Consider the following 16,617-nt stretch of genomic DNA (forward strand, 5'->3'; position numbering starts at 1 on the left):
GCCCTGAGTTTTGTGCTCAAGGCTAGTGCTCTACCACTTGAACCACAGCTGTACTTGGGGTTTTGGTGGTTAATAGGAGCTAAGTGTCATAGATTCCTGTCCAGGTTGCCTTTGAACCATGATCCTCAGATCTCAGATACCTGAGTAGCTAGGATTATAGGCATGAGCCACTGACTCTAGCTTGGAAGCAAATCTTGACATATCATTTTATCTATAAATATGTTACTGAGTACTCAGTGGTTCCTCACATCCAGTATTTATCCTATCACTTAATTACCTTCTAAAGTATGTTTTTCTAACTCCTGAGTTTTTCTAGAGCCCTGTGTCTAAAGTTTACTTTCCAGCATTGTCCACTCAGCCAACTTGATGCTCTCATCTGTTTTTCACCTTCCCAAATTTTTTATTTATTACATCATATCCTCTTTTTGTCTTTATGCTTTCAAAACTACCAAATCAGTTTATAATATTGTCTTAAGGTGCTGGGAAGGTAGCTCAGTGGTAGAGTGCTTGCCTTGCATGCATGAGGCCCTCAGTACCACATAAGCAGAAAAAACTGGAAGTGGCACGGTGGCTCAAGTGGTAGAGTGCTAGCCTTGAGCTGAAGAGCTGAAGGACAGCATCTAGGCCCAGAGTTTAGGCCCCACAACCGACAAAAAAAAAAAAAATTGTCTTAAGTGGGACTTTGGGAGGGAGTATTGCTGATGCTGGCTATCCAGCCATTTCTCTGAAGCCCTGAGAGGCTTCCTAATCCAAAGTTCAAGTGGACCTTTATAATGAGCTTTGCCCTCTGATTTCTATTTAATTGCCGCGGACCGGGTTCTGTCGGGACAACGAAGGATACCTAGGGGAGGAACCTGGAATAGGACGGGGAGATGGCAAACAGACAACTCACACACATTAGGAGTGGATGCTGAGTGCTGAGTGCGATTTAATGCAGAGGATAACAAACTTTTATAGCAAAAAGTCTCCATAAGAAAGGGCAAAAGGTTACATAATCTTGCTGCAGGGCTTCATTCTTGGGCGGTCACCAGCTGGTCGCCTGATAAGCACTTGTTTCCGGCTTCACCTCTATTTTTAAGAAATACAATTGGTTTCGATGATTGTCACCAATTAACCACTACTTTTTTCTATAGAGGCCTTAACTGTCCCATTAAGATCTTTCCTGTTCCTTCTTTAATAGTAAGGTCAGGGAGGCCTAGATCTATACTTTTTTCTATAGAGGCCTTAACTGTCCCATTAAGATCTTTCCTGTTCCTTCTTTAATAGTAAGCACCAAGGAGACTTAGATTTAGCAAGTCTCTTAGTAAATGAGGAAGTTCTTTCTCCTAAGTAGTTATCTCAGCAATTGCCATACATTCTTTCTGTTCTAGCTGTGCCTACAACTTTTTGTAAATTTCTTACAATTCCTTCTGCTGGAGTGACTTTGTGAAACCCCCAATACTTTTATATTTACTTATAACTTGTCTACTAGCCTCCATAAGAGGGGTTTCAGGGTAGCACTGAACTCTGGTGAGTTAGTCATATTTTTAAGACACTCATCAGATATTGGAGTCGTCAACACTCTTAAGAAAGAGCTTTGAATAAGGGAACGTTGACAATGAGTAAGTACAATGAGCAGTAGAAACAGTAAAAGATTAATAGACACTCTTATGAGGAAAAGATAGGCAGAAACACATCTTTTCCAGGGGTTTTTGCCAGCCTTTTCCCAGGAGTAGGCCTCTTAGAAGCCCTATTCTCCGAGGTAGACTTCGGTGAAGTCCCAAAACTTGGAGATAGGTTTCTGTAAAGCCCCATTCTCTGAGGTAGACTTCGGTGAAGTCCCAAAACTCAGAGATAGGTCTCGAGGCCCCTATCATGGTCTGATAGATGGTTTCCCATGCTAAGCAGACTCTACTGGGGTCGGCGTGGCATTTAATGAGGTCAATTTTGACTGCTCCTTCCCTCCTTCCTATATACCATCAGATTTAAAGAGAAGGATTCTGTTATTCCAGTAATCTTTTCTGTACAGTAGAGATCCTATGGTTCAGAGATGTAACTCAATGATAGAGAGTTTGCCTAAAGTGTGCAAGGGCCAGGGTTCAATATCCAATACAGCAAAAATGAAAAAAAAGTTGATATTTAAATTCCATCTTCCTTCAGCTTTTCCACAGGGTACTTTCTAGTCTTTCTCCTAGTCTCTCCTCTGATCATTGTGTATCTTCACTTCGCTTTTGTGATTGAGTCTAATCAGAGTAGAACCAGGTATCTTCTTCTTTTGTGAACAATAAACCTTGATTCTGTTAACTTTTTTTTTTTTTTTTTGCCAGTCCTGGGCTTGAACTCAGGGCCTAGACACTGTCCCTCAGCTCTTCAGCTCAAGGCTAGTGCTCTACCACTTGAGCCACCGTGCCACTTCTGGCCTTTTCTGTTTAGGTGATACTGAGGAATCGAACCCAGGGCTTCATGCGTGCTAGGCAACTCCTCTACCACTGAGTCACCTTCCCAGTCCTCTATTAACTTTTGATTGATCTTACCAGGTTGAATAGAGGCAAAAAGAATGCTGCAGAGTATTCTAAAATCTCAGTCTCCTATTCTGCATTTTATGCCCATAATACTTGGGCCCAAACACAGGGATTTGCATTTGTTGCTGTTAAACACTACAGTGTTCAGAGATCTGTAATGGGGTGGAAATAAGAATACCCATCATGAAACTTAAGTGGGATATTTCCATATTTCATGGTGCACAGGAATAAAGAAAAGGGCAAGAAAATGAAAGAAACAGAAGAGAAAAAGGCCTACTTGGAAAGGAAGGTAAAAGACACTGTAATATTTAATGGTGGGGGAATCTGTGAGTGTGTGTACATTAGCAACAGGACAGAAGCCATGATTAGGGAGGAATTGAGATCTAGGATAAGGGTACAGTTCCTTTTTGAGGAAGGTCTTGTAGGATGGGTAAAGGGAGGTAATGACACAAGTTGTCGATTAGAAAGGAAGAGGAGCATGTCATTGCTGATAGCTCTTTAGTGAACTCTGTTCATGTGTTATTTATCCACTTGGCACCCTGTGAGTTTTATCAAATCAAGAAGCTGAGACTTACACATGGAAACAAACTTGTGTAAGTTCACACAATTGCATGGAGACAGAGAGGACTCAAACCAAATTCCAGGAAATAATAAGTTGCCCAAATGGCCTAACATGGACAAAGGACCTGGTTAGGCAGGTTAAGGTTGGAGAAGAAGGGGAAAAAAAACCAACTAAGGCTATGAAGCCCATAAACCAAGTTAGCCCTTATGTACAATGAATGTTGAAGAGATAAAGTCTAAACAAACCCTAGGTACTGTACTTGTTACCTAAGGTTTAAGGTAATGCTTTCTAATTCTTGCTTTGTATTTGATAGTTTGTAGCCATTGGATTTCTTTTTAGTGCCAGTTCTGGTACTTGAACTCAGGGCCTAAACATTTTTGCTCAATGCTAGCATTCTGCCACTTGAGCCATTCCACTTTTGGTTTTTGATGGTTAACTGGAGATGAGTTTCACAGAGTCTTCTGCCTGGGCTGGCTTCAAACCATGATCCTCAGATCTCAGCCTCCAAATAGCTAGGATTATAGAAATGAGTTACTAGCACTAGATGCTTGCTTCTGAAATTATTTGGAAAGGTATAAGAATTACTTTTTACCTTCCAAAAGGAGGGGATGGTAAAATTGTATATACATGTATGTTTGCACATATATGTCCTACACAGCAAATAAATTAATTCAGTATACTGAATTTGTTCTTTGATATGTATGGATTCCTCTCTCTCTGTAACCACAACAATACATAGAAAAAACAAATATTTTCTTTCATCTCTTATAATGTAGGCCTTTGCCCAGTTCGATGCTGAGGGTGATGGGACAGTTGATGCTGAGAACATGTTGGAAGCCCTCAAAAATTCCAGTGGAGCCAATCTTCAGGGGGAGCTGAGCCATGTCATCAGACAACTACAAGCCTGCTCTCTGGTTCCAGGTAAGGCTCTCATGTGAACACTGAACATTGAAGGTGCTCCCTTAGGATGTAGGGAAAAGAAACCCCTCATTCACTGCTGGTGGAAATGTAAGCTGCAACCGCTATGGAAATCAACATGGAAGTTCATCAAAAAATTAAAAGTAGACATGCATAATAACTTCACCATACCATTCCTGGGTATGTGCCTGAAGCAATATAAATTAATATGCAAGAAAAATACCCACATTATTGCATCTCTGTTCACAATGGCTAAGCTATAGAATTGGCCTAGGTGTCCCAAAACAGTGAATGATAAAAAAAAATATGATTCATTCTCTTTCTTCATGGAGGATATTACTCAGCCATAAAGAGAAATAAAATTTTGTCATTTGCAGGAAAATAGAACTGAAAAGCATCATATTGAGCAAGATAAGCCAAGCTGAAAAAGCCAAGTATATCACTCATTTCTGGAGTCTAGAGCTAAAATGATGATGATAACAATAATAGAATGTGAATATAAAAGGGAAACTGCTTAGAGAGCAAGAATCGGTGTGAAAGGCATGGGGGAAAAGAAAGGATACTGAGGAGTGAAGAATATTGAAGTAGCTGGGTGCTTGTGGCTCCCGCCTGTAATCCTAGCCCCTGAGGAGGCTGAGATCTGAGGGTCGTGGTTCAAAGCCAGCCCAGGCAGAAAAGTCCCTGAGATTCTTATCTCCAATAAACCACTAGAAAACTGGAAGTGGCACTGTGGTAGAGCACTCACCTTGAGCTGAAGAGTGCAAGGACAGTGCCCAAGCCCACAGTTCAAGTCCCACGACCGACCAAAAAAAAAATAAGAATATTGAAGCATATTATATATATATATATATATATATATATATATGTACATATTTATATGTGAAAGCATCATGATGAAACTACTAAGCTTTGTGAAAGAAGGGAGAGCATCGAGCTAGGCACCAGCAGCTCACACCTGTAATACTAGCTATCTGGAGGCTAATATATGGAGGTTTGTGGTTTAAAGCCAGTCTAAATGGAAAAAAGTCTCTGTATATCTCCAATTAACCAACAGAGTCCTATTGAAGGTGTGGCTTAAGTAGTAGAGTGCCAGCCTTGAGCAAGCAAGCCAAGTGAATTCAAGTCTCAATAATTGGGTGGAGATGAGGAGTGAACTTGCTCAGAGTATACTGTACACATCCTTAGAATTATCACAAAGAAAACTCCCTTGTATTATTAATGTATGCCAATTCAAAATTTAAATTAACGATAACTTTGTTCTACTGTGGATTGAAATTAGGTTAGCTTATATCACCATAAAGTAATAACCTCCCCCACCTTCCAGCCTTCATTGGGCAAATGATCTAAATTGAAATTAGGTTAGCTTATATCACCATGAAGTAATAACCTCCCCCATCTTCCAGCCTTCATTGGGCATATGATCTAAACTAACATTCCATGTGGCTATCTCTTTTGTTCCTTACTATAGTGAATGCTTGGCAGTGCAGTGATGCCATGTTTATGTCTTTTTGTCAGAAAGTTGCCTTCCTTAATGGATCTCCATATATCTACTCTAGTCAGAAGCTATCTCTGGCCCCTATCGTATGTTCTAAGTGTCTTTCTTCCCCTCCACCCCCGCCCCCAACATTTTACCAGTATGATTAATCAATGAACTGTGTGCTTAATGGTTGTCTTTACTCCTGGACTGTGGGCTCCAGGAGGTAGGGACTTTCTTATTTCTGCTATGTCTTCACATTTGACATATTTTTATCTTTTTGTCATGTAAGCAATTTATTTTTTTTTCTTAAGAAAGCTATTACTATAGGCACAGGAAGGAACTTCTTGAACAGAGTCCCAGGGTCACAACAAGTTGGAGAGAGACTCGACAAATGGGACTACCTTATAATAAAAAGCTTCTGCACAGCTAAATCTATCGCAACTAAGCTAGAAAGACAACCAATTGGGAAAAAATATTTACCAGCAATATATCAGACAAGGGGTTAACATCCTGTATATACAGGGAACTCAAGAAACTAATCCCTCCCAAACCTAACAAACCAATTACTAAATGGGCAAGGGAACTAAAGAGGGACTTCTCAAATGAAGAAATAAAAATGGCAAAGAAACACATGAGGAAATGTTCATCATCCCTGGTGGTGAAGGAAATGCAAATAAAGACAACCCTGAGATACCACCTTACCCCAGTCAGAATGTCCCACATCCACAAATCAGCCAACAACAAATGCTGGAGGGGATGTGGAGAAAGAGGAACCCTATTACACTGCTGGTGGGAATGTACACTTATACAACCACTTTGGAAAGCAGTCTGGAGGGTCCTTAGAAAGCTAAAGATTGACCTCCCTTACGACTCAGTCATACCACTTCTAGGCATCTATCCTGAACAACAGGAACCAATATACAAGGACACGTGCACCTCCATGTTTATTGCAGCACTGTTCACAATAGGTAGGATATGGAAACAACCCAGATGCCCCACCACAGATGAATGGTGTGGTATCTCTACACAATGGAATATTATGCAGCCATTAGAAATGACAAAATAATGGCATTTGCAGGGAAATGGATGGAGCTAGAAGGAATCATGTTGAGCGAGGTAAGCCAAGAACGAAGAGACAAACGGTACATGGTCTCCCTGATAAGTGGATGCTAAATCCAAAATGTTAGGTGATACGACAAAACTAACAGGACTTAAGAAACAAAGAACTCCCACTCATCTGGTTGAACCACTACTAAATATCCCCATGCTGCTGATCACATATACGGTATATAACATGTGAACACCGTTATATGTTACAGACTGTGATAGACAATTTGCTCCAGGAAAGTTAGAATGAACTTGTAACTTTAAAGAGCATCATTATTCCACAATACTGTGAAATTTGGGAAATTATGTAATCACTTAATCACAATAAAAAAAAATAGAACCTCGGGGAAGGGAGGGAGGGAGGGGGATGGTAGGGGGAAAACAATGGAGGGGGTAACAATGTACAAGACGAAGTGTACTCATTACCTCACTCTTGTAACTGTAACCCTCTGTATAGTATCTTTACAATAAAAAAAAGAAAGCTATTACTATAAAATTTACATTAGAATAAAAAAGCTGTCCTTGAGGAACTGTAAGCAGAGAGGCAGGCTCCAGAGAAGTAACCTGGAAAAAAGGACCTGGAATAGTGGAAGGATTCAAGTGGGAATGTTAGGGTCTAGTCCCTGTCCTACCTATTTCTTGTTGACACTTTGGTTTGTCCCTAATAGCATATCATCTGGTGGCACATATCTTTTATCCTAGCTACACTAGAGACCATGGGTTAGGAGTATTGAAATCTGACACCATCCCTAGGCCAAAAACAAGCTCCTATCTGAAGAATAAATAAAGCGAAAAAGAATTTGGGGTGTGGCTCAAGTAGTAGGGAGACTACCTAGCAAGCATGAGGCTCTAAGTTCAAATTGTTCTGCCCTCTCCCTCTCCATTAAAGAAAAATACACCTCTAGTACCCTATTTAGACTAATGTGGGCTGCCTTATAAGACTATGACTCAAGAAAAACAAACAGTTGGTTGGGGATTTAACTCACAAGGCCCTGGACTCAACCCTCAGCTCTGCCAAAATGAAAAAGATGATGAAGAAAAAAACAACAGCAGCAACAACAAAAAACCTTCTGGTTAGTTTTTAAGTCCTTTAAGTTTTTAAAGTTTGGACAAAACTGAATGTTTCAAAATTATGTTCAACTGAAATGAATTATTGAATTGACATTGTTACTGGCTCATTTCTTTGAAACTTATTTAGGTTTTATTTGAAGACGAGCACTTGCCTAACATACAAGACTCAGGGCTTAATCTCTATCACTGAAATAAAACAGCTTATTTAGTTTTTTTTAACAGATTAAAGATAAAAATACAAAACAACAACAATTAATGACTGCTTTCAAACAAGCCTATTCAGATGGACCATCAGATAGAGAATGTGGAAACTATTGTGATGGCTTTTCCAAAAACTGCCAAAATGTATTTTGTCTCTTTAGGTTTCATAGACATATTTTCAGAGTCAAAGGAGGGTCTTGGTGTTCACTCATCAATGATACTGCGCTTCCTGCATCGCAATCGAATCTCTAGCATGGTAATTCCCTATCCAATGTTGGACCACTGCAATAACATGTGTACCATGCGGTCCTCAGTCCTGAAGGAGTCTCTGGATCAACTAGTACAAAAGGAGAAGGGTATGTTTTTTTCTAAACCTAGTGTTTAATAATAGGGTGATCTACTTCTTGCCCTTATTTCTGAAAATATAAATATAACTAGTTTACAGTCTGTCCTTCTTTTCCTTCCTATATGAGGCAGCTAGTTTTAGTTTCTCATCATTCAGTTCTTTACTCAGATGTGACTTCAAGGAATGCCTTTCCTATGTACTCTACCTTATTAATGCCTTCTCCCTCCATTCCCTCACTCCCTACTGGCGACTATTACCTTTACAAGTTTAATATCTGAAGTCATAGCATTATTTCTTTACTTGTATTTTATTTATATTGTTTGCATTCTTACCCTTAGCACCTGGGAATAGGTTTATCACATACTATTTTTTGAATAAATGAGGAATGCCACTACAGATTCACTTAATTTTGGTAACAGAAATTGATGCTATGTGGAACATAATAGAGTCCCAAATTAGATTCAAGTACACATGGAATTATAGAACCAGAGAAAGCATAGAAAGGTGAATTGTCAAGAAATTGGGTTGGAGAAAAATAAGACTAGATTCTTATTCTATTCCAGTCACTAAAATTTTATAGATCAAAAGTTCAACTACAAAGGAAAAGATAAGGATACTAAAAGAAGCCAGGAGCTGGTGCCTCACATCTATAATCCTAGCTACTCAGGAGACTGAAATCTGAAAATTGTGGTTCAAAGCCAACTCAGGCAGCAAAGTCTGTGAGACTCTTTATCTCTAAACACCAGAAAACCAGAAGTAATGCTGTGGCTTAAAGTAGTAGAGTCCTAGCCTTGAGGAAGACAGCTCAGGGACAGGGCCCAGCCCCAGAATTCAAGTCCTATGAACTGACCAAAAAAAAAAAAAAAGAATACTAAAAGGAAATAATTACATTTTAGAGACTTAACTGCATGACTCAAATGGTAGAGTGCTTGTCTAGTAGGTACATGGTCCTTAATTCACTCTCCTAGTACCACTAAAAAAAAAAACTACATCAAGAAAAGAAAAGAAAATAGAATCTTAAACTTCTGTTTCCTGCAAAGAAAAAAAAAGGCAGAAAGTACTTCCCTCCCTTTTTCTATTTCTTTCTTCTTCAACTCTTGTCATACTAAAATCAATTCTTGCTGAAAAAAAAAATTTTTTTTTTGGTTGGTCATAGGGCTCGAACTCTGGACCTGGGCACTGTCCCTCAGCTCTTCAGCTCAAGGCTAGCTCTCTACCACTTGAGCCACAGTGCCACTTCCAGTTTTCTGGTGGTTAATTGGAGATGCGTCTCATGGCCTTTCCTGCCTGGGCTGGCTTTGAATCACAGTCCTCAGATCTCAGCCTCCTGAGTAGTTAGGATTACAAGCATGAGTCACCAGCACCTGGCTTCTTGCTGAAAAAAAAATTTTTTTTTTGGGTCCGGTCGTGGGGCCTGAACTCTGGGCCTGGGCGCTGTCCTTCAGCTCTTCAGCTCAAGGCTAGCACTCTACCACTTGAGCCACAGCGCCACTTCCGGCTTTTTTCTTTTTGCTTATGTGGTGCTGAGGAATCAAACCCAAGGCCTCAGGCATGCAAGGCAAGCGCTCTACCACTGAGCCACCTTCCCAGCCCCTTCTTGCTGAAGTTTTTAAATAAAACAAAGAAAATAGTGTCATGTCATAAAATATGGGACACTCTTTTTAAGCAAGATGTGAAAACCAGAATCAAGAGAAATGATTGATACCTTTTAGGGTATATGAAAGTTTGAAGTTTTTTGTTTTTTTGTTTTTTGTTTTGTTTTTTTTTGGCCAGTCGTGGAGCTTGAACTCTGGATTTAGGCATTGTCCCTGAGTTCCTAGCACTCTACCACTTGGGTATCAGCTCCACTTCCCATTTTTCTGTGATTAATTAGATAAGAGTCTCATTGACTTTCCTTCCAGGGCTGGCTTCAGAGCACAATCTTCAGATCTTAGCCTCCTGAGTTACAGACATGAGCCACCAGCACCTGGCAGTTTAAAGCTTTTTTTTTTTTTTTTTTTTTTCCCCAGTCCTGGGGCTTGAACTCAGGGCCTGGACACCATCCCTGAGCTTCTTTTGCTCAAGGCTAGCACGCTGTCATGTAAGCCATGGCATCACTTCCATCTTTTTTTATTTATGTGGTACTGAGGAATTGAACCCAGGGCTTCAAGCATGCTAGGGAAACACTCACCACTAAGGTACATTCCCAGCCCCAGTTTAAACCTTTTTTTTTTTTTTTTTGAGTCCGGTCGTGGGGTCTGAACTCTGGGCCTGGACAGTCCCTGAGCTTTTCAGCTCAAGGCTAGCGCTCTACCACTTGAGCCACAGTGCCACTTTCGGCTTTTTTCTTTTTGCTTATGTGTTGCTGAGGAATCGAACCCAGGGCCTCATGCATGCAAGGCAAGCACTCTACCATTGAGCCATCTTCCCAGCCCCCCGTTTAAACCTTTTTAAAGCAAAAAATACCAGCAGAATCAAAGTAAAAATGACATTCCAGGGAACAAAATATTTTTTGTATCATATTAATGGTTCTTTAGATTATATTTTTTAGTAATCCCCTTCTTAGGCAATTTTAACTTTCTTCGTTTCATCATTTAAAAAATGAATTAATATATAAAGAATGCATAGAAAAGTGCCTGTCTGCTGGGCGCCGGTGGCTCACGCCTGTAATCCTAGCTACTCAGAAGGCTGAGATCTGAGGATCGAAGTTCAAAGCCAGCCCTGGCAGGAAAAACCATGAGACTCTTTTTTTTTTGGGGGGGGGTCCGGTTGTGGGCCCTCAACTCTGGGCCTGTGCTCTGTCCCTCAACTCTTCAGCTCAAGGCTAGCGCTCTACCACTTGAGCCACTGCGCCACTTACGGCTTTTTTTTTCTGCTTATGTGGTGCTGAGGAATTGAACCCAGGGCCTCAAGCATGCAAGGCAAGCGCTCTACCACTGAGCCACCTTCCCAGCCAACCATGAGACTCTTACCTCCAATAAACCACTCAGAAAAAACGGAAGTGGTACTGTGCTCAAGTGGTAGAGTGCTAGACTTGAGCTGAAGAGCTGAGGGACAGTGCCCAGGCCCAGAGTTCAAGCCCCACGACCGACCAAAAAAAAAAAAAAAAAGTGACTGACCTACGGTAAACTCTGAAGAAAGTATTAGCTATTAAGTGTGTACATGTATAGCACATTATATATATATATATATATATGTATGTATGTATCATACAGTGTATATTAAAGATAGGAATTAATTTACAAAAGAAAAGACTAGGGGCTGGGAAGATGGCTCAGTGGTAGACGCTTGTCTTGCATGCCTGAGGCCCTGGGTTCGATTCCTCAGCACCACATAAGCAAAAAGAAAAAAGCCAGAAGTGGCGCTGTGGCTCAAGTGGTAGAGTGCTAGCCTTGAGCTGAAGAGCTGAGGGACAGACAGCGCCCAGGCCCAGAGTTCAGGCCCCACGTCCAGACCCAAAAAAGAAAGGAAAAGAAAAGAAAAGACTAGTAACCCAGAAAAAATGGGAGAGAGTAAAGACAGAATACTCATAAAAAGCCTCATAATTGCCAGGCACCATTGGCTCACGCCTATAATCCTCACTACTCAGGAGGCTGAGATCTGAGGATCACAGTTTAAAGCCAACCCAGGCAGGAAAGTTTGAGACACTCTTATCTCTAATAAACCACTAGAAAATCAGAAGTGGCACTTTGGCTCAAGTGGAAGAGCGCAGGGACAGTGCCCAGGCCCAGATTTCAAGCCCCACAACCGATTAAAAAAAAAAGCCTCATAATTTGAATGTCAACTCAAAGTAAGAAACACATTTTTCTTTGCATGGTTTTACAAATATATCAATGATTTTAAGTATTTCACTATACTGAGATAATGACTGGTGACCATGAGCTCCTTACTGGTGCCAAAGTACTAAGCATATGTGTTAGATATTTTATTTTATTATTATTATTTTTTGTTGTTATTGGTTGTAAGGCTTGAACTCTGGACCTGGGCGCTGTCCCTTACCTCTTCAGCTCAAGGCCAGTGCTCCAGCACTTGAGCCTCCACTTCCAGTTTTCTGGTGGTTAATTGGAGATAAGAGTCTCACAGACTTTCCTGCCCAGACTGGCTTTGAACTGTGATTCTCAGATCTCAGCCTCCTGAGTAGCTAGGATTACAGGTGTGAGACACCAGTGCCTGGCTTTTTAGATATTTTAAATGACTCTTATTCATATTCTCTCTCTTTCTCTCTCTGTCTCTTTGTCTCTGTCTCTGTCTCTCTGTATCTGTCTCTGTCTCTCTGTATCTGTCTCTGTCTGTCTCTGTCTGTCTCTGTCTGTCTCTGTCTGTCTCTGTCTGTCTCTGTCTCTGTCTCTCTCTCTGTCTCTCTCTCTGTTTCTCTCTCTCTCTCTCTCTCTCTCTCTCTCTCTCTCTCTCTCTCTCTCTCTCTGTGCCAGTCCTGGGACTTAACCTCAGAGTCTAGATGCTGCCCTTGAGCTTCTTTTGCTCTACCACTTGAGTCACAGCTTCACTTTGGTTTTTTTTGTGTGTGTGAGTAATTTAGAGATAAGAATCTCAAGGACTTTTCTTCCTGTACTGGCTTCAAACGTCAATCCTCACATCTTAGCCTCGTAGGCATGAGCCATCTGTGCCCAGCTTTTTGTTTTCTTCCTTTTTTTAATGGCCAGTATTGGGGCTTGAAGTCAGGAGCCTAGCAATTGCTGTTCACTTGGCTGTAACTCCACCTAAGCTACACATCCTGTCCAGCTTTTTTTCTGGTTCACTGGAAATGGTGTCTTGAATACTTTTCTGCCTACGTTGGCATCCAAACATGATTCTCCAGTTTTCAGCCTTCTGAGTGGCTAGGATTACAGGCATATGGGACAAATGACTGTCTTTTTTTTCCCTTGGTAAAAGATGTCATATAATAAAATCATTTTCCTTACAGAAAACCCTGGAGAGTTAACCAGAAGCCCCGAGATGGATAAACTCAAGTCAGTAACAAAATGCTATGCTTATATAGAGACATCCTCCAACCCTGCAGATATTGACAAGATGACAAATGGAGAAACATCATCCTACTGGCAGTCAGATGGTAGTGCACGTTCACACTGGATTCGGTGGGTGGTACAATATGTTTTATTCTCTCTCTCTCTCTTTTTTTTTTTGTGGGTGGTGGGGCCTGAACTCTGGGCCTGGGCACTGTCCCTCAGCTCTTCAGCTCAAGGCTAGCGCTCTACCACTTTGAGCCACAGGGTCACTTCTGGTTTTTTCTGCTTATGTGGTGCTGAGGAATTGAACCCAGGGCCTCATGCATGCAAGGCAAGGGCTCTACCACTGAGCCACCTTCCCAGCCCTTTTATTCCCTTTTATGTTATTTTTGAATGTTTTCTACTTGATTATTTTTTTCCTGAGTGGCTGAGAGATGCTTTTTGAATCAAGTAAAAGGAATCATGTAAATCAGTTCATGCAAAACTAGGTTTTATAAATTTATAATTACTTTTTCATAGTATGCGTTTAAAAATTTTTAAATTGGTGATATACTGAGGAGTTGTAGTCCCCTAAGTCAGGTAAAGAGTATATTTATTTTTGGATAGTGTGTGTCATGCATTCCCTCATACTTTCCAAGTTTTTCCCATCCATACCCACACACAAATTGTATAGTTCATTTTCAACATGATGTCTAGCAAGTATCACTGCTACATTTGTATATCCTTTGTCCCTCCATTTCTGTGCCTCCCCTTACCCTCCCAAAGGCAGATAGACAAATAAACAAGACAAAAAGAAAACAAAAACAGCAACCAAGAAAAAAAACCTCTTGTTCCATTTCCTGGAGCTCATTTAGACAAACATTACTTTATATGATCATATGTACATAGTCATCATGCCTTTGTGTTTTTCTCCTAAGAGTATCCTCCTTTGGTCTCACTGTGTGTTAATGCTTAGAATCCTGTATAATTTTAGATACAGTTCCTACATATGAGAGAAAACAAGAGCTTTTGTGTCTTTGAGCTTGGCTCACCTCACTTAACAAGATCTGTTCTAGGTCCATCTATTTCCCTGTGATTTTAGATCCTTTTAACTAGTTTCTCAGGAAAAGTATTTTTTTTTGACAGTACTGGGATTTGAACTCAGGGCTTTATGCTTTTTTTCCTCCATCAATGATGGTAATTTTAAGCTCTTTCCTGTACATTTATTTTATTTTTATTTTTTCGGGGGGTCCGGTTGTGGGGCCTGAACTCTTGGCCTGGGTGCTGTCCCTCAGCTCTTCAGCTCAAGGCTAGCACTCTACCACTTGAGCCACGGTGCCACTTCCAGATTTTTTTTTCTGCTTATGTGGTGCTGAGGAATTGAACCCAGGGCCTTAAGCATGCAAGGCAAGCGCTCTACCACTGAGGCAACTTCCCAGCCCCCTTCCTGTACATTTAAAAAGCCCCCTGTGAATAAGATAGTTTAGAAGAGGGATAGTCATAAATTCTGGAGTGCAATTGATGACAGTAAACTATGGTATTTCTAGAAGTTCTGTAGCTGCTATCTGAATTTTTACTAGTCTCCTCAGAAAATGGGTTAATTTCAGCTAGCTGAAATAGAATAATTCTTTTTCTTAGTAGAAACATGTGACCTTTATCTTTAATTTATAGATGAGATTTATGCAGGGTTTTTTTGTTTGTTTGTTTTGGTTTTTTGTTTTTGTGTAGTGGGGCTTGAACTCTGGGCCTGGGCACTGTCCCTGAGCTCTTTAGCTCAAGGCTAGAGCTCTACTACTTGAGCCACAGCACCACTTCTGGTTTTCTAGTGGTTATTGGAGATAAGAGTCTCATGGACTTTCTTCCAGGGCTGACTTGGAACCTCAATCCTCATATCTTAGCCTTCTGGGTAGCTAGGATTACAGATATGAGCCACTGGTGCCCGGCTTTACGCAGTTTTTTTAAATACAGTTTAGAATTTGCTTCTTGCCAGGTATAGGGGTTTTATTAAAATATCCATATTGTTCCTTCCTGTCTTTGCTAAAAGCCTAAAAGGAAATTTAAGATCAATTTTGTATTGAAAGGTGTTTTTTTTTTTTAGAGACTTTGGAAGGTTATACAGAATTTGAAATCCATAGTTAGCATTTCATGTTTATTGCTGTTAGGAGAGTAGTCTTTATAGATATACCAAATGTACTATCTTCCAGATGAATCTTGCAGACCCTATGAATGCTTGATCCCTATAAACATTTATGATTTCTACCCTGTTTTACAGGTTAAAAATGAAGCCAGATGTGGTACTTAGGCACTTGTCCATTGCAGTGGCTGCCTCTGACCAGAGCTACATGCCACAGCAAGTGACAATAGCCGTGGGAAGGAGTGCTAGTGATCTCCAAGAAGTCCGAGATGTGCACATCCCCAGCAATGTGACTGGCTACGTGACCTTGTTGGAAAATGCCAACATCAGCCAGCTCTGTGAGTCAAACAAAATGGAGGAGATGCGGAAGGGAAAGGATATTTTTTAGCAGCAAAACATCTGGAAATTTCTTCTGAGATTCAATTTGCTTCTAATGAGGCATACAAAAGTCCTTACTTCATGTATTTAACGTTTGTAAATGTTTTAACTAAGCAAAGGCTTTATACGTTATTATTTTCTTATAGGAAAATGAGGGGAAAAAACTGACAAAAATACTCAAAATCCTACCACTCGGGGACTGTTACTGCGTGCGTGCGTGCGTGCGTGCGTGCGTGCGTGCGTGCGTGTGTGTGTGTGTGTGTGTATTATGTGTATATGCAAGCATCTTTTTACATTAATAATTAGTATTCTGTATTTTTTGTGGTACTGGAATTTGAACTCAGGGCCTCATGCTTTCTAAGCAGGCACTCAGCCACTTGTACCTCACTTCCAGTTCATAGGCACACACATATACACGTGTGTGTATATATGTGTATGTGTGTGTGTATGTGTGTGTTTTTAATACTGATACTGGGACTTGAACTCAGGACCAGGGCAGTGTCCCTGAGCTTTTTTGCTGGTGCTGTGCTACTTGAGCCACAGCTTTGCTTTTAGCTTTTGGTGATTAATTGGAGATAAGAATCTTGTACTTTTCTGCCTAGGCTGGCTTCGAGCTGTGATCCTTGATAGAGCTCAAATCCTGAGTGGCTGAGATTCAGGTGTAAGCCACCAACATTCAGCAGCCATGCTTTCATCCCGGAAGTACTCATATAATATATCTATGTTTATTTTTCTTTCTGGTCCTGGGGTTTGAACTCTGGGCCTGGGTACTGTCCCAGAGCTTCTTTTTGCTCAAGACTAGTGCTCTACCTCTTGAGTCACAGTGCTACTTCTGGCTTTTTATGAGTATTTTATTAGAGATAAGAGTTTCACAGACTTTCCTGCCCAGGCTGGCTTTGAACCATGATCCTCAGATCTCAGCCTCCTGAGTAGCTAGGATTACAAGTATGAACCACCGATGTCTGGCTCTTATATGTATATTTCATAAATGTGTTCTTAT

The 16,617-nt window shown here is 40.7% G+C and overlaps 1 protein-coding gene across 1 annotated transcript in view; it reads left to right on the forward strand.

Moving 5' to 3' along the window:
- The window catches only part of Zzef1 (zinc finger ZZ-type and EF-hand domain containing 1), a 155,668-nt gene that overhangs the window by 13,724 nt on the left and 125,327 nt on the right, over nucleotides 1-16,617 (forward strand). The window contains exons 2-5 of the mRNA XM_070001745.1: nucleotides 3,840-3,984; nucleotides 7,999-8,193; nucleotides 13,084-13,255; nucleotides 15,378-15,577. Coding sequence (XP_069857846.1) covers nucleotides 3,840-3,984; nucleotides 7,999-8,193; nucleotides 13,084-13,255; nucleotides 15,378-15,577 — 712 coding nt within the window. The remainder of the gene's footprint in view (nucleotides 1-3,839; nucleotides 3,985-7,998; nucleotides 8,194-13,083; nucleotides 13,256-15,377; nucleotides 15,578-16,617) is intronic.

This window comes from Dipodomys merriami, unplaced genomic scaffold, assembly GCF_024711535.1.
Source record: "Dipodomys merriami isolate MVZ:Mamm:240054 unplaced genomic scaffold, mDipMer1.0.p SCAF_59, whole genome shotgun sequence".
NCBI classification, from domain to species: domain Eukaryota; kingdom Metazoa; phylum Chordata; class Mammalia; order Rodentia; family Heteromyidae; genus Dipodomys; species Dipodomys merriami.